The sequence below is a fragment of the Lontra canadensis genome, unplaced genomic scaffold (assembly GCF_010015895.1).
Source record: "Lontra canadensis isolate GAN:19392208 unplaced genomic scaffold, GSC_riverotter_1.0 scaffold32, whole genome shotgun sequence".
Taxonomy (NCBI): domain Eukaryota; kingdom Metazoa; phylum Chordata; class Mammalia; order Carnivora; family Mustelidae; genus Lontra; species Lontra canadensis.
The window spans coordinates 825360-850131 of NW_022631026.1; the positions used below are offsets into that span (position 1 = coordinate 825360).

The 24772-nt window shown below is 56.2% G+C and overlaps 1 protein-coding gene across 8 annotated transcripts in view; it reads right to left on the minus strand.

Annotated features, from left to right (window-relative positions):
* The window catches only part of MYT1L (myelin transcription factor 1 like), a 172509-nt gene that overhangs the window by 77037 nt on the left and 70700 nt on the right, over positions 1 to 24772 (minus strand). For 5 of the 8 annotated variants that reach the window (XM_032866755.1, XM_032866759.1, XM_032866758.1 and 2 more), the window contains 2 exons: positions 18994 to 19349; positions 1790 to 2767 (listed from right to left, as the gene is read on the minus strand). In XM_032866755.1, coding sequence (XP_032722646.1) covers positions 1790 to 2767; positions 18994 to 19349 — 1334 coding nt within the window. The remainder of the gene's footprint in view (positions 1 to 1789; positions 2768 to 18993; positions 19350 to 24772) is intronic. The other 3 variants (XM_032866760.1, XM_032866761.1, XM_032866757.1) reach the window with 1 other exon arrangement.

The following is a 24772-nucleotide window of genomic DNA, read 5'->3' on the forward strand; positions in this document are numbered from 1 at the left end:
CCCCGCCCCACGTACTGAAGGGAAGCAAGCGGTTGCAATTCCATTCCTTGCAAGAACCAAAAAAAAAAGAAAAACAAAATAACAGTAACAAAGCAAAATGAGTGAGAACCTACAGGAAGCTGCGGGGTGCGAGCAGCCGCAGGAGGCGAGGACGCCAGGGCCGCACAGGGTCTGTGACGCCCAGCGAGCCCGCGTGTTCCCAAGTACAGTGCCACCTTCCTCGCTGCCGCTCTGCCACCCGCGAGAGAGGACACTAGTTCTTCCTAAAAAGGTGTAATTCCTCCACGATCCTCAACTACTCAGCTGCAGAGTTCTGACACATACACCGCAGTTACGGACACCCGAGCTGTTTCACAGGCTTTCCTGCCCCCAAGGCAAGCGGGACGGGTGGGCTAGAACCTGTTGCTTTTAAGAAACGACCCCTTCCTGATATGCCGCCCTGCCTGGGGGTGTCCCTTCACCTCCTGAGACGGCGGTCAGTGCTCAAGCCCCCGCCCAGTCAAGCCCCCGACGGGCCTCTGGCCGAGGTCCCTCTGCCGCTGGGCTCTGGTTACCACGATGCCGTAGGACCAATGCGTACACATTGAGAGGAGACTACACACCCCGGTCACAACGCAAGAAACAGCTTCTCTGATTGCTGGAGGTTTCTATGACAACTGATTGTCAAACCAAAGTCCTGAACCTCATCATCAGATCCACAGTGAGGAAGCTCAGTCTTTAGAAGGAGTAGAAAGCAACAGAAAACAGAAGATCTTTTTTGGTACTAATGGGGAGGGATTTAAGGAATTACCAGTTTCATTTTTGAAACTGTTTCTGGCTTGTTCTTATGACCGGGACACTGACAATCTCCAGAGTCTCCACAGCGTGATATCGCCAGCAGCTTGCATCACGCGTGGACATGGTCCTTACTGCCCACGTGGGGCTCATATACCACTCATTTGGTATAAGTTCATCCGCTTCGGAGAGGTATTGACTCTACACGTGCATGTCGTGTGTGTTGAAATACAAAGAGATGTGCAAATATGGGCCCCTCCGTTTCAGAAGGGAGAATCTGCTAAAAGTCTCCTTTGGGGTGATTTTGAGTGTTTTAACATGAAGTACGTGCCATGACTCTTTCCACAATGGGATGGAATCAGTGAGCGGGAATGAAGAGACTAAAGAAATCGCTACTGATCTCGGCTCGGACCCGCCACGCCTGACGTAGCAAACGGCCCCCACTACTTACTCTCTTACAATAATTGACGTGCATCGTTGCCCTTGCCCTGTGCTATCGGTCATTCCGCTACTGTTCAGTTTCTACCAGGGATGTTTTCTGTGGGCGGTTTTCATCAATAACTGTCATTTGGTGATAATTTTATAAATCATGATGCCACTGACCCAACCCAATATATACAACACGTGTTTCATCCCTGACTGGCTACCTGCTGGGTGAGCCCTTGACACTCCACACGGACTGTGGCTCATGTGTGAGAACACAGGCTTGTGCTACTGTTTCCTATCACAGGACGTGCCCGTGCTCTAGCCCAGTCTCTCCAATGCAAGCGTCTCCTGCTGAAGTAACGGGTGACTCGTCTGCTCTGGTCATCGCACAGTGAGCTGCTCTGTGCATTTCCCAGACAAATATTGTATTGGCTTCCCAGAAACACCAGCTGTAATGCTGTAAGTAACCCTAAGGGATGTGCATTTGTGACATGAGCGAGTGTGATGCCCACGTCCCTGGTGGACCATCACCATCTTTCACCCTAGCTCCTACGTTCGTGAGGCAACTTACGTTAGGTAGAAATATTACCTTTACCATAGTATGGCTTTTTGACATGGCTGTCACTGGACTTAGGCTTCCTCTCCTCCCCGGGAAGCGGTCTCGGCGACTGCTCCTCATACGACCGCACATTGTCCCGCCTTCCGGCCTCCATCGCCATCTTGTCCCTCATGGCCTTCGCTCTCTCTGTTTCCAAAGCGATGGCCTTCTCCAAGAGGGTGAGGTTTCCCTTGGTCATGTCAAACACCTCCTCGGACCTGTCTGAGTTCACGGAGGTGGTGTCGTCGTCTCGTTCGTGGTACCCGTCCTCCTTGGCACAGCTGGAGAAAGTTCTAGACCTGGGGCTCAGCTGCTCCTCGAGCCGCATCAGGTTCATCATGTCGGAGTAGTTCCTGTCCGGCGTCCTGCCCGCGAAGTCGTCCTCTTGCCGGGCGTGCTGGCGGACGTTCATGTTCTGCGGCTGGCCCCGGTCCTGTGGGTTCGTCTCGCTCAGTTTCCGTGCCAGGTCGAAGCACTGGTTCCTGAGACACTCCAGGCTGCTCAGACATACCTCCTCGTCGCTCTCCTCCACCATCTTGTCCACGAGCCCGTTGTTCACGGGCTTGCCCAGCATCACGTAGTTCATGTTCCTGCCGTCCTGCTGCGACAGGGAGTCTGCGTACGCTCTGTCGCCGAGGCTCTCCGAGAGCACCACCCCGTGGCCCTGGGCCAGCAGCTTCAGCGAGTCCACCGTCTCCCTCACCACGTCGCTGTCCAGGTCCAGGCTCAGCTCGCTCTTCCGGCCCAGGGTCTCGTTCCGGTCGCTGCCGTCCTCCAGGCTGGTGGAGCTGCTGCTGTTCATCTCCGACTCCGTCCTGGCACGGTAGGCCGCGTCCTCGGCGATCTTGCCAAGGTTCAGCAAGGACTTGGCCACCAGCTCGTCGTAATTGTCGTACTCCTCATTGTTGTTGTCGTCCTTCTCTGTGTCCTGCATTATTCGAGTATTGTGACAGCTCATTGGATGGTCTTCTGCAAAGAAGATAAAAAAAAGGGACAAAAAAGAAAAGAAAAGGAAAAAGTGGCTAGAACTTGAAGTTTAGTTGCAACAGCATGGAAAGCAAGTCAATGCACGTCCGACCCCGCTCACCGCATGCGAGGGACTTAGGTCCCGCGGGCAGATCGGCTGGCAGTGCGGCACCGAGGGCGCGGAGGCCGCCCAGCCCGGGAGGCCACAGGAAGCACTTGCTACAAACTATCATTTTCCTTAGTTATTCTGAAACAAACCAGTGTATGTGGGAAAGATAATTTTAAAATATTAATTTTTCATTCTAAATTTTACAAGTGACTTTTGTTTTTTATCGGCTTTATTTGTTTGCAGCCCAAGCAGATGCGTGATAATGACACTCGTCCTATTACCAGGGTCTCTGAGGGTTCATGAACTTCAGTCGATAACAACTCTTAAACAGATGTTCGCAGCAATTCCTTTTAAATTGGGTTTTTCCCAAAGATGCCCAGGCAGCGCCGTGGAAGGCCTTGGGCTTATGCAGTGAGCCCTCCGCCTCCACGGGGCCTTCAGTACCAGAAGCACATGTTTGGGCCGAATTCAGCTCTTCCGAATGTTCTCCCTTACAGACAACCCACGGTCCGCAGTGAAGCAGTGGGAACGCACAGGAGGAGGTTAGAGCTACCTCTAAGCCACAGTGGCTCCCGAGTGTGCATCGCGGGTTTGAGAGAGACAGAGGGAAGAGTGTTCAGTGACCGAGTGCCAGCGAAGGGCAGGCCTGGCGTTGGGGGCACACCTGGGGGCCATTCGCAGCCGCGGTTAGGGACCCCGGCACCGCGGCATTTGCCTGCCTCCCAGCCTCGGGAGCGGGCAGAAACACTGTATGAGGAGCGTTATGTCCAATCACAGAAAAAGATTTAGGACAGCTTGCTAAAACACTGTCATGTTAAAAATTACACAAAAACCCTATGTTTCACCCAAAACTATTCTGTTTCATGCTCAGGGAATATTCGGGACATGTGTCTCTCTCCAGGCATGGCTGCTTCATGGATATTCCAAATGCAGGTACTAAACCGTGGCTCCGAGACGCCCCCTCCCCCAGCCCTCGGACTGGGTTTGGTTAACCCCACGCCATGGCCACATCCACCTCTTGTTTCTGTGATTAAAAAAAAACGAGGAAGAATCGCTCTGGTTTATGAACGTGCCGACGAAATGGGCTGTGCTGACTGGCACCTGGTACCTGCTCACGGACGGCAGAGTCAGCGTCCCTGGGGTCTCCGCGAGGGGTGTCAGGCTGTTCCCTCAGGAGAGGCATTGGCTGGTAAACGAGGTTTGGGCGCCCACACGTCAGTAAAATTCTGGCTGCCCCCACAGCAAATCAGCACATTCTTAGGATCTAACACATCTAAGTGCCTGCAAGTCAGGTTTGCCGTATCTTACAGAGCCTCGCTAGTTGTATGGAACAAATACCGTCCCCTTTCTCGGTAACTCCTACACATCGTTTTCTTCAGTATAAAGACACGTGTGCTCCCAGAGAGCAGCAAAAGAAGGAAACCCGACCCGGAGAGCGCCATTGGAAATACGGGGGACGTGTCTGAGCGGAAGGCAGACCGTGTCCTTGGCCGAGGCTTCGAGGGTTCAAGAGCTGAAGGCAATCCCGTTCTACGGAACTCCTGAAGGTATGAAAGTCACACTGTCCTCTCAGTTTACACACTTGGGTTTTTATATTCATGGGCTGTGATTGGAGGAGCAGCCCCTGGGGGCCGGCCAGGCCCCGGCTGCTCCATGCGGGTGACTCAGAGTCCGGCACCGCCGTGCCTGCAAGGAACCAACCACGACAGGAACGTGAACGTACGTTTGGAAACAGAAGCACAAGCAACATCCTGGGAGATTCTGCAAGATGCGTCAGAGAAGAAATCGCCTTCAGGCGATATGTGTTATTTTTATGATTTTCTCTTAACTTCCTCTTGTGCAACACGACTTATCCTCTTGGAGAGCTCAGGAAGGAGAAGACGCATGGAGGAGGGAACAGGAAACGAAGGCCCGTGTCCCCTCCTGGCTCCTGCTAGAACCGAGAAGCGGAACATGGCAGCGGCCCCCCATTTACGAAGCTCTTCCCCTCCTACCACATTCTACTTTTAGGTAATTTCAGTTCGTTCTCCACAGCCTCAATCCTGGGGTTATCTTCAGTTCACTTGTCCCAAATAAGGACTGGTTTTTGCTGTATTTCTGAGCTTGTGACAGTCCCCTGCCCCCAGCGTGCCACCCAGGGAAGGAGCAGCCTTTACCTTTCTGGGCCCTGGGCTCCTGGTCCGCCCCCTCTCGATTCCCAGCTGCCCGGCCCCCCGGAGACACAGCAGCCATGGTGCTCGACCAGCAGCCTCGCCACCCCACAGTGGGAGGCCGAGAAGCCTCTGGGCTAAGCAGGGCAGCGCCGCTGTCTCCGACGGGCCTCCCAGCTTTGGGTGGCGAATGGGGGTGGGGGGGCGAGAGCTGAGTTCACCCCCCGCTGTTGCAGGCATCAAGCCAAGATCGACCTGGAGCGTAGGAGTGCACGCCGGCCGGCCCAGGTCACTCCTCAGCTGGGGACCGGGGGCCTGGCCCTCCTGGGGAATGTGTGCAGGGACCGGGAGGGCACGCCCGGTGAAGGCCCCGCGGGGGGAAGCGCCCTGCACGCATGCTGGCTGGGCACACACTGGGGCTGAGCCCATGGCTCAGGGCCGGGCACAGGAGCCCATCTGGGAACAGGCTAGGGAGCCGTGGAGTGCCTGGTGACACAGCCCCCCAAGGTGTGGCTCTTCCTCCAGACCCCCTCGCTCCACGTCGTCTGTGGCTGCGCGGCCGCCCCTGGTAAAAGTGGGAATGGTGGGTGGAACCGTGCCAGTGGCCAGAACTCCTTGCAGGTTAATGGAATTTCTCAAGTCACTGGCATTGAACTATTTGAAAACCTATGCAAAAGCTCCTCAAGATGTGGGCCGCTGGAGGGTGACTGTCAGTCCTCCCGGCCACAGGCAGGCTCTAAAGAGCCACCACGCACCGGCCTCCCCCAGGGACCAAAATCACCTGCGGTGAGCATTGGGAATTCTACCTCTGGCTGTGGGTTTCTGGGCAACGTACCCTTATGCTTCTTCGTCCGTCGTGCCGGGGCTCGTACTGCCGTGGGTCCCCTGCGGGAGTGGGCGTGAAGCATGGGCCAGACTCACCTCTGCGGCTCAGGGGCCAAAGCCGGGGCCCCAACATTCCGCAGATGAACACGCCGCCGCAAGGACTTCAGGACTCAGCGGGGCTCCTTCCTCACGTGCCCAGTGTGCCACCAGAGGAAGGGGCACTGATGAAAACAGTGGAGCTTCACGTGATACGGAAGACCGTGACTGTTTAGATAGGGTTAGGGGAAGAGACCCAAGAATCCCAGTGTTCTCTCTGTGGTTTTCCATTGGAAGCCTGAGCCCTGCAAGGCCAGGGTGACAGACATGAGGAGCCGCTGGCCGGCCCGGGCCCCGGTGCCCGCCCTGCGGTAGAGTCACGGAGTTTGGACATTGAGGTGGAGCATGTAGTCTGGGCCCTACAGGCAGAGGCCGCTCAGCGGACGGGCCCACGGGCCCTTTCAGTGTCTCCGTTAAGTTTCAGAAATGTCGTGCGTGTGAATTTCTTCTCCCCTGAGTCAGACGGTTTCAATTTATCCTCAACCATTACCATTAGGAAACCCAAAAAACAGTTTAAACAAAAATCATGCAGGATTTCTCCACCTTCACGACGTCAGTCTGACGTGCACAGAACTCGGGGGATGACGACGTTATGCTGACAAACACTGGCTTTTTCAGTATGTTTGTCTCTAAATAATAGGTTTGAGACACAAATCTGGATTCTTTCAGTATCCAGTCTGGATTGTTGCCATGGCTCTCTCCAGCCTTTCAAATGAGCCGTGGGCGGGAAATACACAACCGATCCAACATCAAAACAAGCACAAGGAAGAAACCGCAGAAGGACCATCAGAAGGAAGAGACACAGGAAGGGCTGAGCCGCTCCACAGGTCACAGGCCATGGGGTCCAGCAGCAGCCCCCCAACGGGGTGCATGCAATGAAGTGTCCTTGTTGCACAGGGTGACATTATTACGTGGGTTTCTTTTGATGACAGAACTAAACGGCGATCAGAACTTATATTTGACTTGGGAACAGAGAAGTGTGGTAGAATCTTAGATCACAATGCCTCTACGCCCTGCAGGGAAGAGAAGTGGTGGCATCATCGCTCCCCGGGAAGCGCAGGACATCCAGCAGGGGGGTCGGCTGGCAGCTCGGCTCAGGGCAGCCCCGAGGCATGTGACCATCCTGAACCAGGGGTGGGAGCACCTCCCGTGCCCTCCCACGGCGACAGAGCCCAGGGATCACGCTGCTGCTGACCAGTGAGAGGGAGGCTGTCCAGGATTCTGTGCAGCTCTGTGTCCCTCTGGGCAGCAGCTGGACGGTACAGTCCTCACAACTAGACCAGAGGCTCCTTCTAGATTCTTCCCAGCCAGACCTTTGTTCTTTGTAGCACACGGTTCCTGCCTTCCGTGTTGGTGTGGATGGTCTGAGCATGTCGTTAGGACACCAGCCACGGAAGCTGGGTAGATTGTCAGCTTAGCCTGTCAACTCCCGAGGCCTGACCAGGGGAGTTTCGGTCACTCAGATACACAGAGGAGGTTAGGAAATGAGGGGGTCCTGGCCTGACTTCAACAGACCACTGAACTCACAACGCTGTGTCCCTAGAAAGCGTGAGGGAATCGAGCAGGTAGGGAAGTGGGAAGGGAGTGGACACCCCAAGGTGAGGCTGTGCAGGGGGGCTGGGGAGGGTCACAGGGCGGACAGAGACCACCTCTCCACTCTGCTGACAATGACCTTCCCCTTCCACGTCACCCCTGTAGCTGCCCACTTCCTGAGCCCAGGTAGAGGGACGTGAGCTCCCGCCCCTCTGCCTTGTTCCTTGTCCATATCCCAGATGTGCTTTAGGACAGATGTGGTGTCTTTCCGTCTGAGGTAGAAGACAAGTGTCCCACCCGCCCAGGTGCTGGTTTGTGCAACAGCCTCTTCCCCCAGCGATGAGCACTGGGGCCCCGGCTCCCTCCCTGAGGTCTCGCTCCTGATCTTGACAAAGAGGGGGAGGGGCCGAACCCCAGGGCCTCTCAGCGACTTAAGCCCCTTGTTGAGCAAGAAAGGAAGGAGAGTTGCTGACCTGAGAGGGGGAGGCAGGACTGTCACACACCTTCGGCTGGAAGACCCCACCTCACATTTCCTAATCAGGGTCCAATGGACGATGTCGTTTGTCTTATTTTCAGTTTTAGGGGAACTTTCAGATGAGGTCTGCCCGTATCTGCCATCTCAGCAGTGGCTTCTCGGTTGCCGGCGGCTGAAATTATCCAGGCAGAGACACGTGCCATGACCCTTGTCAGCGCGAGTACAGAAAGACGCCTGTGCCTTCCAGAGCCCAGCGGCCATCCCCAGCATCATTCTCTGAGGCTCACAGAGAGTCAGTGCGGGAAAGAATCTTATTGAGGCTTCTCATTCGAAGAACTGTGGGCCCGTTGGCGTCCAGTGCCCTGGAGGGTATGAGTCCCGCAGCCCTGGTCGCCCGGGCTTCCCGTGCCCTCACAACGGTCACCCCACCTCCAGAACTTGCAGATCTTCTGGGGACTCAAACTGGGCTGACCTCAAAGACCGGTTATCTAGGAGATACAAAGGTCCGAGGAAGGAAGGCCCGTCCCCGCTTCAGGGAGGAGAGGCGACACGAGGTCCCCATGCTTCCGTGTGGGTGTAGCTGAGCCGGCTGGTGCAGGCTCGGCCGAGACCCCCAGCAGGACGGCAGCCTGACTCCCAAGGAGCCTCTGGCTCCCGGACTTGAAGGGAAACAGATCTTTCTGGGGCGGGTGGGGTGGGCACTGAGTTTCGGAGCGACGGCGGATCCTCCCTAAGTGCACATCTAGCGGGAGCTCTGACCCCGAGTGTTCTCCACCCGTTAGCACAGATCGCGGGAGCACAGGGCTGGCTCTCCAGGCTGCCCCAGGGGCCCCAGGAAGGGCCGTCTACTCTTCCAGAACTGATTTGTCTCTCATTTATCCACAGAGGCAGGCACGGCCTGATTCTCCTTGGGCTTGTTTTCTCCTTTCTCTTCCAAATACAGGCGGCTTCTCTACCACAGGGGCTCGTCTGAGCCCCACAGCTCCACGCCCTCCCTCTGCACAGGAACAGGGTCCCCTACACCGCACCCCTCCCCTGCCCGCTCTGGCCCACCCTGGAGGTGTGACGCACCGGGCACAGGGCCGCAGGCTGTGCTGGCGGCTGCGTGAGCATGAGGACGTGTCCAAATTCCGTTCGCACCAGTAAAATACTCAGAATCTCTTTGAACTGAATGTTTAAAATGAGATGGAGGACGCTCGGGTGGCCAAGTCGATGAAGCGTCCAAGTCTTCATTTCTGCTCAGGTCATGATCCCGGGGTCGTGGATCAAGCCCCGTGTTGGGCTCTGTACTGAGCACAGTCTGCTGGGGACTCCTGCCCTCTGCCCCCCACTCTCTTACTCTTTCTCTAAAAATAAATAACTAAATAAAAGGAAATCAAATAAAATGAGTGAATGAAATCTGACATATGATTCCCAATTGATTATGAAAAATTATGTGGAATGAGCTGAATTTTGCCTTTAATTAAGGAAAGTAGATAGCGCCTGCCTGAAGTAAACTGCCTGTACCCGTGAAGGGAGCAGGGGATCCCCGGGCCGAGGTGGGACTCGGGTGACCAGCTGCCTGAGGGCACACTCGTCCCCGTCGTGGGGAGGGTGCACAGGCCGCCGCGGGAACCCTCCGTCCGCAGGGCTCTCTGTGGGGAGAAGGTGGCCACGGCTCTGGGTGTCTCACTCTCGCGGGGCTCCCTGGGCAGAGCCACTCCGCAATCCCAGAAAGAGAGAGTTGCGAGACGGCCTCCGTCCTGGCTGGCCTCACGCTCATCCTCCCTGGGGCACTGCAGGTGTGGGAGGCACAGAAGCAGGACAGACACACAGAGCGACCGCCGGGGGGTGGGCTCAGCCTCCTTGGGGTTCAGCACCTTCCGGGGTGCTGTCCCGCTGGTCCTCTGGTTCTGCCCATGCTGGCGTCGTTCTGCTCAGTGCTGAGCGAGGAGATGACCTCGGTGAACGAATGCCATCACCCAAAATGCGTACTTCCAGCCCTTTCCTGGGAACCCTGCGTTTTCCTTCTGTGCCTGCTCCTGGGCTTCCGCCTCGTTCCCTTGGACGTCTGTGCCTCGAGTGGCTCGCCTACTTGTTGGCCCCGGGGTTTATGCACTGGTCCGGCCGGCTCCCGCCGGGGCGTCCATGGTGCCTTCCGTCTCTGCTGCCCGTCTGCCCCACACAGCACGAACAGGCGCTCCCTGCACCCGCTGGGTCGTGCCAGCTGCCTTCCCGCTCAGCTTGCATGCACGATCCCTTCGAGACACGTGCAGGCTCCCCAATGAGTTCCGAGCTTCGGAAGGGTCTACGGATCTCGGCTCCTGTCTGCCCCCAAGCGCTCTCCTTGTGCCTGGACAACAAAGGTTTCCCGCACCCCTCAGCTGTGTACTGTGCAACCTGCCGGTGACCCAGGGGTACCCACATGGGTCCAGATTCAGGAATACCAGCACCACTGGGTCCCACAGGGTAAACTGAGGCACAGGGGATGCCCCTAACTAGGAGGGATGTAAACCCCAGCAGTCTCTGGTTGGCTTGGGTCAGATATTGGCATTTCCAGACGCAGTTCTCAAACGGCGCACATGCAAGCTCTGGGGAGCACAGGGCACGAGGACAATTGTGTCAGATCTCAGACAAGTGTGACTGTCGCAGCCCTCAGGGGCTTGGGGACCCGGAGCCAACCCCCCTCAGCTAGTCACCTGGCCGCTGTCACGCAGTTCTTAGAGCAGAACAATTAACCAGGCTCACGTCCTGGTGGCAACGGAAGTGACAGTGCTGGGAGACACACAAAGCCATGGAAAGCAAATGTGAGGCATGTATCGGGCCGTGCTGTGCGCGGAGGAGCAGGGAGGCCTCGCAGGGGAAGACGGGGACCAGGACACAGTACGTCACTGTGGAACCGCCAGGTCGCGGGACGCACCTCTGGCGGTGGCGGGGGAGGAGCAGACAGCGCCCCTGCCTGCGAGGCCCAGGACAGACGTCGTGAACATTCCGTGACTCTGTTCATTTAAACTAACGTCATACTTCCTAGGTCTGACTGGTTTACGCGTGGATAACCGCGTGTGGCCGGCGGCTACCACGTCCCAGCATGGAGTAAGCACACGCGCTCGTGGGCACTGAGTTCTGGTTCTGGTTCTGGCACCGTGCACGCGTGCAGCTCAGCTCGAGGATGCTGCGCCACTTACAGACCGGGGCCCGCGGCCGCCTGGGGTCAGCACGTCTGTCGGCGCCGGGGTCCCCACAGCATCTGCTCACTTCCTGTCTCTGCGTCACTTTTGGGGATTCTCACCATTTTCGACCTTTTCCATTGTTAGTCTCCGCTACGGTGGATTTGCAGTCAGTGATTAGAACTCGCGAAAGCGCAGGGGACAGCTAGCGTTTTAGCACTAAATTATTTCTCCGCCAATGTGTGCTCTTTGTCCAGACGTGATGCTGTTGCACACTTGCCAGCCACATGCAGTGTAGACACAACCTGTGCGTGCATCGGGAGACTGGACACGCCATCCGGCCTGCTTCATCTCAGCGGCCTGGAACATGGAACGCGTAGTCTCTGGGTACGTCGTGCGTGTGAATCACACACATATCTGTGCGACACGAAGTTTACATAAACCGTCCACCAGCTGACCGCTGTGCACGCGGAAACCGGCTCCACGATGTCCTCATGTCCTGGGGCCGTCTCATGGGCCCCGCACCCTGGCTTTGGAGAGTGACCCACTCGCTGGTCCCAAGCACGGAGCCTGAGACGTGTGTCCGGTTTGCCCACCTGACGCGTGGGGGCCAGCGTTGACTTGTTTTTCACGAGCAAACCTCCGGGACTGGTATGCGGACGGGGCTCCAAGCACGTTTGCGTCTCCAGTGCGTGGACTTGGGGAGGGAAGCAGAGCTGGTCGACAGACACACGTCTCCTGAGCATCATGTGGAGGGGAGGTCCCAGGGCTGGTCCGCCATGCGGTCTGCCCCTTGTCCTGCCCGTCAGACGAGCCACAGTCCTGCGTCCCCCCAAGTCCTCACGTTAGATCTCCGGGTCAGACATGCGGAGAAGCATGAGGATGGGGTATGAGGAGGGTCGAGGCACCTGTTCAAACCCTTTACAAATCATCTGAGGACGAGCTCCGTCTCACTGATTTTAAATGTTGTCCATTGTGTAAGATGAAACATACCGAAGCCAAAGGAGATAAACTGAAGGAAAAGTAGGAGTTTTCACAGGGGACCAAGTTACATAATAACCTGCAGAAATTGTGAATTATGTTCCTTTCTCTTTTTAAATTAATATTTTATTTGTTATTTGAGAAACAGAGAGTGCACAAGCAGGGGGAGGGGCAGGCTTCCACTGAGCAGGGAGCCCGACCTGGGGCTCGATCCCAGCACCCTCAGATCAAGGCCTGAGCCGCAGGCAGATGCTTTACCAACGGAGCCGCCCTGGGCCCCCACTCGTGTTCCCCAACAGTGTTTGTTCATGAGCAAGTGACCTGCACCCGAATAAGCATGACAAACCTTTGTGGATCCTTTCACTTGGTGACTTTTATGTCTCTGGCTTATCCAAATTTCGACTTAAAAATGATAGTCGCACCCCGCCCCCCACCACCACCCAGAGAAGGAGCTAGATGAAGTCAGTAGCTCTCAGGCCGAGACAGACTGACCCATGTTAACCACCATCTCCCCCATTCCCTCTGCCTCTCTGTCCTCTGTCCTCTGTCTCTCTGTCTGTCTCTGTCCTCTGTCTCACTAACCTCTGCCTGTCTGTCTCTGTCTCTATCTCTCTGTTCTCTGTCTCTCTCTGTCTCTCCCTCTCCCTCTCTCTCTCTCTCTCTCTCTCACACACACACACACACACACACACACAGCTCAGAGACTCTCCAAACTCTACAGAACGCACTGGACACACAGGTGCGTCTCCAGTTGGCATGCGGGTTGGGAGGGAGCGTTGAGAGGGCTCAGGGTCCCTGTTCTTCATTCTACTCAATCATGGCTACATCGGACAGACACAATCTGACCGGTGTCTAAAGGCCCTTCGGAAACGAAAGCAGCACAACTTTTCAGGGACCTAAGTTCAACGATCTTTGGGGTCTGGAAATTTTGCTCTTTGAGCCCGGATCTTTAAGGCTCTGCCTTAGTGCGTGACTTCTAACTCTGCCCTTTGTCAGGAACCGTGATGTCTCTCTTTTGAAGACGCGCTGCTCTTCCATTCTCTGTCGTGCATTTCTTCTGGCAGGAGGTGTGTTCTGCTTAGTTTCTGTGTCCTCGGGGGATGTTCCATTTTTTGAAACGGGCTGTCCCTCACGTCGGTGCGGCCTCGCTGTGCACGGGCCACCTGCTACACCCAGCCGGGGCCTCGGGATCGGGCTCGTGGAGGAGCTCGAGTAGACGCATGGGGGCCTGGGCCGCTAACACCCGCCGCTGCTGGTCCCTTGGAACCACATCCCCGCTCCATAGGGCACCTGTTTCAGCTTCCAGACGGGATGGCAGGCTGGGCTAAAGGCCGGTGCCCGCCTCCTAAAGCTTTGACAGGCAAACTGAGGGCCAGCGAGGGCAGTGACCCACCCACAAGTAGTCCGCGCAGGGCTGGGAGCGTCCGTGAGCCCACGCCTCGGGCCAGAGTTTATTCTGCTTTGAACGGCTGGCACTTGGAATAAAATGATGTTAAGAAAACACATAAGCTGGTAATTCCTTCAAGTGGCCCTTAAAACAAATTGCATACAAACGTATTAAATCTGTTCTCTTGCCTCCTTTATTTCTTATTATTATGTGAAGAAAGGGCTTTCCCCAGCACACTCCGTGAGTGTTGCTCACATCTCACGTGCACGACGCTACATCCTCGGCAAATTTTCCAGTTCGGATGTAAGTGTCTGAAAATTCATGAAATACCAGCTCTGATTATATCTTACACTCATGCAAAATCAGTTTGTGTGAAGAAAGCTGAATTTTTACCGCAGATTTCTACCTAGAAATGTCTGGCTCTGTGTTCACTCATTTCCCGGGCTTGAGCCGGGCCCCCCCGCCCCCAAATCTGCACACTAAGCCCTCCTAAAACGACGCTTCCATGGATGTAGGGAAAGATTAATTTTTAACGTGATAAAAAAATCATCACATCTTTCTCCCGACTGTGTCCTCCGCTGTTCTCCTGTTGAAACCTTGCACGCCAAACACACCGTCTTTGTTCCTGTGTTGGCCTCAGAGCTCGGGCCGTTTCTGCTGACCTCGGCAGAAAGCTGGCTCGCTAATGGTGAGTTTCCACGCCTGCGTTTCAACCAGTTCTTCATCAGGGACAGTTCCAGAGAACGACGTGACAGGGTCATTGGCTAATGAATGCCAGGACAGCATCCTGAAGGGGTGGGGGGAGCTCGGACGCCACAACACAGACCCCGCACCACCTTCCTTCTGCCTTTGTCTTAGAGAAATCCGAGCCCATCTCCCGCAAGTCGTGTGACGCCTTAACCACGGGGGCCTTACCGCCTCATCCTGCTTGACAGAAAACACCCTGCGCACGTTGCAATTAAAAGAACGTTTCTTGCGGAGGAACTGGTGGTGTGACTGCGGAGAACGGCCTGCCAGCAGCTCCAGGTGTCCCGCGAGGGCGGTGGGAAGCGACCGGAGGCAGAACGGGAAAGGCGCAGCCGCCGGTGCAGCGTGAGGATGGGACAGAGGCCTGAGAAGAGCCGTGCGCCTCAGTGTCACTCTGTCTGGTCCGTGGGCTTCACCTCGCCTGCACCGAGCGTATCATCCGTCCAGAAGGTCTCTCCACCGTTATTCAGGCTCCCCACAAACCAGCCAGCTCCTCCCTCACCGTTAGCTCCTGGGACGGCCACCCCACACGCGGCTGCAGGGACCATGACAGCCTCAGCACAGGAAGGGCTTGTGATTTTCCTAATCCGACCAAACGATCTAGGGAACCGTCCCTCAGAGCCGAATTACCCAAGGTGGTCCCAGGAGTCAACAAAGAGCAGCACAGAAAGGACTTCACGGTTTACAGACGTGTTCCAGAAGCAGGACGTTAGGAAACGGTTATGTGTTGAAGACGGCTGTGGCATGAGCGCCGTCTCCAGTCTGGAGAGCAAACTGGTGCGTCCTTCCTCTTGGGGTTGTCTTTCCTGGCAGTGGGCAGATCTGCACGTCCTCATGAGGACGACATTTACACACACAGATGCCGACGGTATGGACGTGTGTGGCTACCACTGACAGTTCATTCTTTTTAGTGGGATGAACTATGAAACCAAACCCTAACTTATGAGGCATTAAGTGACCACATTATCTAAATTTCTCAAATCATAAGAATCCGAAAACATAATAACAAAATCTGCTATTAGAAAAATCTATGATCCCTGAATAATAACTTTCTTACCTTTAGTATAACAAGGGAACTTTGATTAAATAAATGCGGTCTAGGTCATTGCAATGTATTTTGAAAATAAAATCCTCCACGCAAAAGACCAGGCCAACTGGACAAAATACAATTTTGATTAATTAAATTTTAATTTAATCTGAAATGAATTACTCAGATATTCTTTCCTGTTGCTCAAACACGCAGAAAATGATAAAAAGGACATGAGCAGAGTCTGACCAACAGCCAGCATGTGCTGGAAGTCCTTGAATCTTTCTAGGCCTGGCTTTCTCGTGAACACAGCAAGGACATGGTTTCCCCCTCTCTCACACAAGCCCTGAAGACCTCACAGGATCTCGAACCTTAATATGCCCGCTGGACGTGTGCATTATTAGCAATATTTTGTTCGTAGGTGACAACAATGCTGTAGGGTCCTGGGAATTCAAATAACGATCAAATTCCCAGGTCATAAATAATGGTCCTTCTATCACTTGGACAGTCCATGCTGGAGGGGATCTGATGACAGCTCAGGGACAAGATGGCCACTGAGAGCGGAACCAAAGGAACACGAAAGATTGACTTCAAGAGGGAGACCCAGAACCCCGGCCACCAGATAAGAAAGGGACAGTCGCTGCCTTTCCCAAGTGCGTGATTTCTGCCAAATCCATTCAAGGAGTGGACAAAGGCACTCCATTTGGGATGCCCTGTACTGACAGTGCGTTTCCCACGGTGAAGATGTCATTATCAAGGCCGGAACTCACACTTGTTGACAGTGATCTTGGCACTAAACTCACCAGGACGGTAAACCAGAACGTGTTTGGTAAGAGAGGACGTGGAAACAGGAGATTGTCAGCTATGACTGCTTGATCAGCAAAGTGCTTGGCCAGCTGGGGTCTTGGACCCTGTGATCATGGGGGCCCTCCAACAGACTTCTCTGGGTTCTGGCAAATCTCAGTGAAGTGGTCTCTAGTGACCGGGGCCCTAAAGTGATTTCTTCTTAGGAAAGATGCTCAGCTTGACCCAGAGATCGAGCAAGGCTTTGGTGCTTCTCTGCAAAGAACTGGCAGCGATCTGAGCCCCTGTGGACGGTCGTCCACGTGGACCATCACTGTTAGGTCCGAGGGACTCCTGGGGACTGAGGACTCACCCAGGAGTGCCTCTGAAGAGGGGTGGATGGGGACACCTGGCTGCTGGGGATACTCCCTTGGAGGTCTTAGTCTTAGGAGGTGCTTGGAGGGGGGGTGGGCTGCTGAATATGAATTCTGGATCCAGGAGCCTGACAAAGGAGTGCTTATCCTCTGAGCGGGCATTTGCCTCCCAACTGTGTCCTTGTATGCTCAGATTCTCACACAATACCTGCCAGTCCCTGTCTAGGCGGTCCTGTTGGGAGACACTCGGGGCCCGCATCACACACACCCAGCATACAGCCATTATGCTCACTTACTTGAGTTTTTCTAGAAAACATCACTTGTTTTGATCCGCTATCTCACGCTAAAACACCATCACATTCCAAGCATCCAAGTTAGGATAATGATGAAAAACACCCCTATTTCAGTGACCACAATTGCCAAAGTGTGGAAGGAGCCGAGATGCCCTTCCACAGACAAATGGACAGAGAAGACGTGGTCCACATACACAACGGAATAGGACTCCGCCGTCAGGAAGGATGAGCACCCAGCATGTGCATCGACGTGGGAGGAACTGGAGGGGATTTTGCTGAGTGAAATGAGTCAATCAGAGAGAGACAATCGTCCTATGATCTCACTCATGGGTGGACTTAAGAAACGGTGCAGAGGACCACGGGGTGGGGGGGGATTAAATAAGATGCACCCAGAGAGGAAGGCAAACGATAAGAGATTCTTAAGTCCGGGAAGCAAACAGAGGGCGGCTGGAGGGGAGGTGGACGGGGGGCGGGGGTAGCTGGGCGATGGGCATGAAGGAGGCACGTGCTGCGATGGGCACTGGGTGTCCTGTGTGACCGACGGACTGCCGAACGCTGCATGTACAACTGCCCTGTACGTAGGCTGGCTGAACTGAAACGGAAAGGAAAAAACCTGCCTAAGTTGTCTTGTAAAGCTATTGCATTAAGTCTCTGCTTCTCCAAATTACATCATTTTGTACTTTAAAAGTAGGTCATTTAAAATGTGAACCAAAGTGAACTAAAATTGAAAGTTTACCTCTAGTCAGTGAAGAACAGAACCTAAAATGCGGTAAGACCCTGGGTTACTTTCCGCATGTTTGCAAAGCCATCCCAGCAGAGCCGCACCAGACTCCCGCAGGCGGAGCAGGGCTGCCGCTGCCGTCCGAGCACACTGCGGGCGCCAGGATGCGCGGCGCTGCTCACCGCACCTGCGGCAGGAGCCCCGGCCCAGCCACAGACCGGTCACCGGCTTCAGAAGTTGGCAACCTCACCCCGAACCACACACACGCAGGAAAGCGTTCGCAGGCGATCTGCCCAGTCGTTCTGCTTTCCCGCACACAGTCCGAGATTCCGAGCACGCGCAGCTCTGGCTGGTCAGGGACGCCGGGGCGAGGGCCCACGGTCCACGCAGGGAGGCTGCGGTGCCTCCGGGGCCGTGCTGCGACGCGCGGCGCCAGACCGTCTCCACGCCGTGCTCCCAGCACGACGACAGGGGAACAGCCTCGGGGCCGCGCACGTTGGGGCGTGAGATCGGCGTGCGTGTGCAAATGCAGACACGAGCGCATGGCCGTGTGCCCAGACCCGCGTGAGGGCGCGGCGGCCGCGACCCGCTCGCTCGTCCGCGTCCGCCGCTCCCGGCTCGCGCGAGCAGCCCCGCTCCGTCGCGGACAATGCACCACACTCACGGGCTGACACCTCTGCCCTCCGTGTGGAGAGGTCAGCCTCCCGGAACTCAGAGCTGTTAGAGCTTCGAGCCGGAGGAGAAGCCTGAGAGAAACACTCCTGCCCCTCGTAACACATTTGCGTTTCTCTAAGCCGATAAGGACCAAATCTAGATTCTTCAGAAAACTCCCGCCTTTCTCTAGAAAAGAAGTGACTTTTAGGAAAGGATTATCCCCGAGTCACATTTATGGGTCTGCCCTCTGAGAGGAAACCGGATGTAAGGGCAAAACCGTCTTCAACCTATTCCCCAACCCTGGCCACCGCCCCGTGCACCAGGCTGTTGTGTGTACGTGTCACTCGCAACACCGGACGCCCCAGGTCAGAAACACGGTTCTCGGTTATGAAGCAGAGGACGGGGTCAACGAACTATTTCATTTCAGCAATATTCCTTCCCACCCTGATCCGTGGCAAAAAGGACGACAATCGGCAATACACAGACAAGACTGATGCCCCCCGTTGGCACCCTGGGGTCCTGCCCAGCTTCCAGCCCCCGGAAGGCAAGCGGCTGGGCCGTCCTCCAACCAGCTCCTGGGCTAGCGCGGCAGTCCCGGGCAGGGCATCCATGAACATGGAAGGTTAAAGACGAGGCGCGCTGCCCTAAGTTTCTGGCTACAGTAGCTCAGACAAGTCCTTGAGCGAGTGCCCGATGGCCCCGTCTCGGTGGCGAGCCTTGTGACCTGGAGTGGGGCAGCATCTGCTGTCCCGCAGGACAGGGAAAGGGACGCTTTCAAACCAGTGCAAAGGACGCGTGATTGATACCCGTTTCAGCCTTGCCCAGGCCAACTTATTTTGTGAGTGAGCAACCATGCAACACCAGGAACTCCACACCAGTACACCGGCCCCAAACACCACTGGACGCCTGCTACTATTTTAAAGATTACCATTGTCATCCTCCTCCTCGTCCTCCTCCTCGTCCTCCTCCTCATCTTCCTCCTCGTCCTCCACATCCTCCCCGTCCTCATCGTCATCGTCCTCCTCCTCCTCGAGCTCCTCTTCTTCCTCCCGGTCCCCCTCCTCATCCTCCTCGTCCTCCTCCCTGTGCTCGTCCTCGTCCTCCGAGAACTCCTCCTCCTCGTCCTCCTCCTTCTCGTCCGCGTCCTCCGACCCCTCGCTCTCGTAGCACTCATCCACCGAGGAGCTGTCGGCTTTCACGGCAAACGGCTTCCGCTTAGGAGCAGGTTCTTGGGGCTGCTTATCCTGTGTTTTTCTTTTTTTAGCCAAGGGGCAGCCATAAACGCTGTGGAGAGAGAGAGAGAGAGATCTGTGTCACTATCTTTGGATATTAGAGTACCAGGGTGCCAGGTCAGGGGAGCTGAGACCCAGCACGAGTGCCGTCCATGCAGGGATGGAGCGCGTCTGGTCCTCACCGCACGGTCTCCCCACCCAGGCCTTGGTTATAGCCATTGAGTACAAACGCAGAGGTCCCATGTCCCATGGAGTTCAGGAGGATGCTTGGTGACACACTGCCCCCAAATCACGCAGCTGACGACACAAATTCACCTTCTTAAACAACCAGCCAAATACGCCTTCAGTGCGATGTACATTCTACAAGATGACTGGGTCCGTGCACAGTAAGTTAACACACACGCACTATGTGAAGTATGAAACTATGTGTGTTGTGAGAAAGCTCTGGGTGTTCTTGGATCTTTCTATGCTACAGGCCATGGTGTCTGTAAACAGAACACACTCCTCGGAGATGAACCGTGCACACCTGTTGCTGAGGACAGCCACGCGACTGAACTGTACGCAGAAGATCATCTCGACTTTACAGAAAGCAACTCAGCGTTAGAGGCGGTCATCCCTAAATCTTGCTGAAATTGGCCCAGACTTGGGTCAGACCCTTAGAGCAGGCCCCCACCCCCCGTTCTCTCAGGAAGGACAATTTTCCAAAGTGACGTTAATTACAGCACTTGTCTTCCTGGAAGCCCCACAGCTGTAGCACAAGGGGGGAAAACACGGAGGCACAAAGAGAGACGCTCCTTTTGTCTAAAACGAGATGCGCCATCTCCGTGACTGACTGAGCAGCCGGCGGGACTCTGATTAGCTTTCGGACCTGAAATGTGGAGCACGGATCCTATGGACCCATTTTCTGAGGTTCCTTCATGCTGGGCCTCAGGCCCTGCCACAGTCAGAGGGGAAAGACACAGATGTAGACAGGGGAGTGTGAGACCGTGTTGGAAGCAATCGGTGTGGTTCACATGTGCACAAAGGACCACAAGCCATGGGCTGTTTAAGGAACAGAGAGCGTGTGATCAGTGCTGTGACAAAGGCACAACAAGGGCGCTACATTATGAAGAAAGAGGGAGAGACAGCGGTTGGAGGGAGCCAGGGCATGCCCCAGAAGGACAGGGCTGGGGACATCCAAGGGGATGCATGGAGCTATTCAAATGCATTTTAAACAAAACAGAGACTTTGCAAAGATATGAACATAAGAAAGAGTATGATCAGTGCAGAAAACAGACAAAAAACCAAAGGTGGGAGGTTCAGATTGTGTGACGGGCAGGGGGAGCAGGAAGGTGGCCGGTGTGAGCCAAGGTAAGGAGCGGCCGACCAGCCTGGGGACTCAGTGACACACCTTGCCCGTGGGAGGGGTGTGGGAGAAAAGGGTAGGAAAGGGGGTCACTTGCCAACCTGGTGTCGGGTGACAGCCCTCAGAGCCTCTGCCGGACACTCAAGTCCCTGATGAGCTCGGGGGCAGCCCAGCAGAGAGAAGAGGAGTGAGTTGGACCGACGGTGGGATGGGGGGATGTGCACTAGGAGGCATTCTGCTCAGAACACAGTGCGTGTGAGCTGCCTGTGACAAGTCTCACCCAGGGAGGGGCTGGACAGACACTCGGTTTTGTACTTCAGGGTCCGCAGCTGTAGCCCAGCACCTCGAATGCTTGCTTCAGGGATGGAAGGAAAAGGTTAGTGCAGCGCCTGGTGCAAACTCGGGCCCCAGGGAAAGACGGTGACCGCTCTTAGATCATCGTCACGAGTCGTGTTCCTGCTCAGGAGCCCAGCAATCCGGCAAGCCTGCCGGTGTGCAGTTTGGACGCTCGCCATCGGCCGCTCGTCACTACTGTCGACGCTTCCCAGACCATTCAGACCGGGGCGGGATGGGAAGGGCGATGATTTCACGTCTCAGCAAGTGATTTCTTCTGGTTGCTTGGGTGCTTTCATAGCCTAGTGAAGATAATGTGATTCACCGGGTGCCCTGGGGGCCGCTGGCGCGCCCAGAGCCGAGGGACTTCCTGCCCAGCCGAGAGCATGACTGCGGTCAGTCCCTGCTTCAGTGCCGGCGTCCCTTCTTCATCTGTCAAGCAAGGGCCACGGTGACTCCCGAGACTCCACCCTCTCCAAAACCCAGGGAGATCAGCCGTTGGCCTTGAAACTTGGATCTGTTAAGAACGTAATAAATGAGAACAAGAATAGCCCTAAAACCAGAAAAACCTGGAGAGAAAATGTCTTCGTCTATGCAGCATTTCTAAGACATGAACGAGCTCTGAGCTTTCTTCTGTGTGCCTCTTTCCACGTCCTGGGGAGACCGAGTCAGTGGCCTTGGAGGGCGCCCCCCCGGCTGTCCCTCTGTGGTGCTGGACCCCGGGTCGGCACACGGCGGCTGTGCCCAGGCTGTGTCTGACCAGATGAAGATGAGTGGCAAGCGCCTTGCTGCACCGAGTCGGCCCACGGCGTCCGCTCACACCCACCAAGGAGCCCTGCTCTGCTTCAGGGGTCCCCGCACAGCGGGCGCGCCCCACAGCAGAGCACCAAGCCTCCTCTGACCATCAGATCCATCCAGATCGCTGTGAGGTGAGGTACACTCAGCAGACTCCAGGCTTCAGCGGCTCTACTCGAAATGCTCCAGGACGACGGGCAGAGGGCGACTCCGGGCAGACGAGCCAGCACCACGGCTGGGGCTCCTGTGTCACCTCCCCTCCATCCGCACACACCCAGCTGCCCGGGATCTCTGAGGGCCCACTGGTGGCTCAGACCTTAAATGGCTGGGGGGTTCATTTTCAGAGCCGGAGCGTGGAGATTATCTTTAAAACAGAGGCTGCAGTGAGAAGTTCACAGAGCTGGACTTTGGTCTGGATGCACAGGCTGCTGGGATTCTGGAAGCTGACCTGTCGGGCTAAGGGAGCGTCTGAGAGCCTGGGCGCTGAGCTGTAGGACACTGCAGGGGGGTTGGGGGGTGTCTGGCCGTCAGAACGGCTCCTCCTCAATGTCTGCCCACCGGGCCCTCCTGTTGCCATGTGAGGACAGGAACCATGGCCTGGCCCCCCTGCTCTGGTTCCTTTTCCCATCTCCTGGAGCCCACTACGGCTCCCTGTCCTCTAGAGCCCTCTGCAGCAGCAAGGCAGGGGAGTGGCGGAGAGAAAGGAAAGGGGGGAAAGCAGAAACACCATTGAGTCAGACAGCAGGAGAAGCGTGGGTGTGGAGCGTCAGGGCAGAGTGAGAAGCGGGACGGAGTCGGCGTGTGCCTGCCGGTCACCGCCGGAGCCTCACCTAGCGGGTTCCGGGTTCAGCACAGATGCATCAGCTGACAGGGCAGTGACATGCAGAGGACAGCACGTGCAGGGCTCTGCATCCCTGGCTCGACTCTGTTGACGCCAGGATGGGCTCCTGGACACTGGCTGGGCCTCAGTTTACATATCTGTGTAATGAAAGTACTGCCTGTCCTTTGCCCGTGCTAGTTTTAAAGCTTTCAGAATTCCCCAACGGTCTCTGCACGGTTCCTACTGACGTCTGAATTTCCCCGTCTCCTGCTCTGCCTCCGTTTATGACTTTGGAAACCATTTCGGCTAAATTCCAGGCTGGAGTCCGCTGACCTCACACATGCAGGACTTTCTGCTGATTCGCATGGTCGGTGCTCAAAGCCTTTCCCTGTGTCCATTAAAGGGAACAGGAGCTCGTGTGGCACACTTTCTGCAGACACATCCGTCTGCCCCTCTCCTACTGGATCCAGCCTCACTGGCCACCGGCTCCTGGTGCCGACTTTAAACGTGGAGCAAAATCCAAACCTGCAAGGGAGATTTCATTCATGCGTCAGACAGCTGGTGGCCTGGAACCTGCTCGAGTCCCCAGAGGCCTCCTGGCCTACGAGACCCCGGGGTTTAGACTGTTTCAAAACCCAACTTGGAGGACAATCCTGCAGCTGGAGGACCATGGGTCCTCTGGAACCCACGTTCTTTAACATCGTGTCTGCGACGAGGTGGCCAGACCCCGGGAGCAGAGACGCTGCACTCCCACGAGGACGGGTGCTGCCCCCCTCCCCAGCAGTCAGTGTGGCCCACCCAGGGGCTATAAAGGTGGGCGTGCTTCACAGCTGTGTCTCCCACAGACTCAGCTGGGCTCACCGCCACCAGCATGGACGAGTCTCTCTACGAGGATGATGGAGACCCATGACCCTGGACGGTCTCCGCTTTCCAGAAAACACATGGAATGCACGGTAGAGCCTGGGAATAACCGGGAAGCTGACAGGAGGGGGAAGCCCCAGGTAAACAGGCGCGGCAGGTGCGTGGCTGCCCATCCCCCACGCCCCCTGCTCGCGGGAGTGTCCGCGCTCTGCTGAGAGTCTGGGGTCTGTGCCGTTGCTTGAGTCCCCAGTTCTGCTCCTCAGTAGCACAATCAGGCCCCAGCGGCGTACTTCCCGTGGTGGCCAGTGGAGCTTTGCCGACGCCCGGGGGTTGAGGAATCTTTGTTGAAGGAACAGACCATGGTTTCCTCCAGTTATTAAAAGTGGCAGCCCTTGCCCTGTCCTGGGGGGGCGGGTTCTCCTTCACGAGACCAGAAGACGGCCTGTGTTTATCGCCTGTGCATGTTGGAGCTGGGAGTCCCCAGTACGGCAGCTGCCAGTCACATGTGGCTGTGTGATTAAAGTTGAAGAGAATTAAAAGAATTAACTCCTCAGTCACGCGAGTCACGTTTCCAGTGTCCCAGAGCCGCGGTAGCCAGGGGCTAGCATGCTGGTTGTCCCCGTCGTGACAAGCAAGCCCGTGGGCGGGCCTGAGCCAGCCGTCTGGGACACCGTGGGTGCGCAGCGGGTGTCTGCAGAGTGAGGCCCCGGTGGAGAGGACAGCGGCTGCCGCAGGACGACGAGGAGGACGGGTCAGGGAGGGCTGAGTGTCAGGCGGCCGCTCAGGATTCCAGAACTCGGACCCGGAGAAAGCTGCGTCTGTTCCTCCAGTCACAGAAGGGAGCGTGTTCCGGGAGAGCAGCAAAGTCAGAGCAATCTGCCCCGAAGGTCCCGGCTGACAGCCGCGTGGGGATGGCGGGAGACCATCTGGGTCTCCTCACGGACCCCTGGCGGTGCTTTGAGCAGGGCTCCCTGTACCCGTGAGCCACTGCGGTGGCCGGTCTTGGCACACGCAAGGTGCAGAGGCGACCCAGGTCCCCCGGTCCTCGTCTGCAGGGTGTCGACAGCCTCCTACCTCCCGTGTCCCCGCCTCCATTTATAGACTTTATAGACCCTTTATGGACTACACGGCGTCTGAGACTTACAGCAGCTGCATTCTCTACTCTGACCCGCAAGCGGAAGCCGTGGAGCCCTGGTCCCACAGTCACTCTCGGTACAAGAGCGCCCATGTGTGGGTCTCACTGGTTACCGGAAGTTGCAAAGGAAGACTGCATCGAATCAGCCACGGGATCCCCGCAGCCCCACGCTCGCTGAGTGTCCCC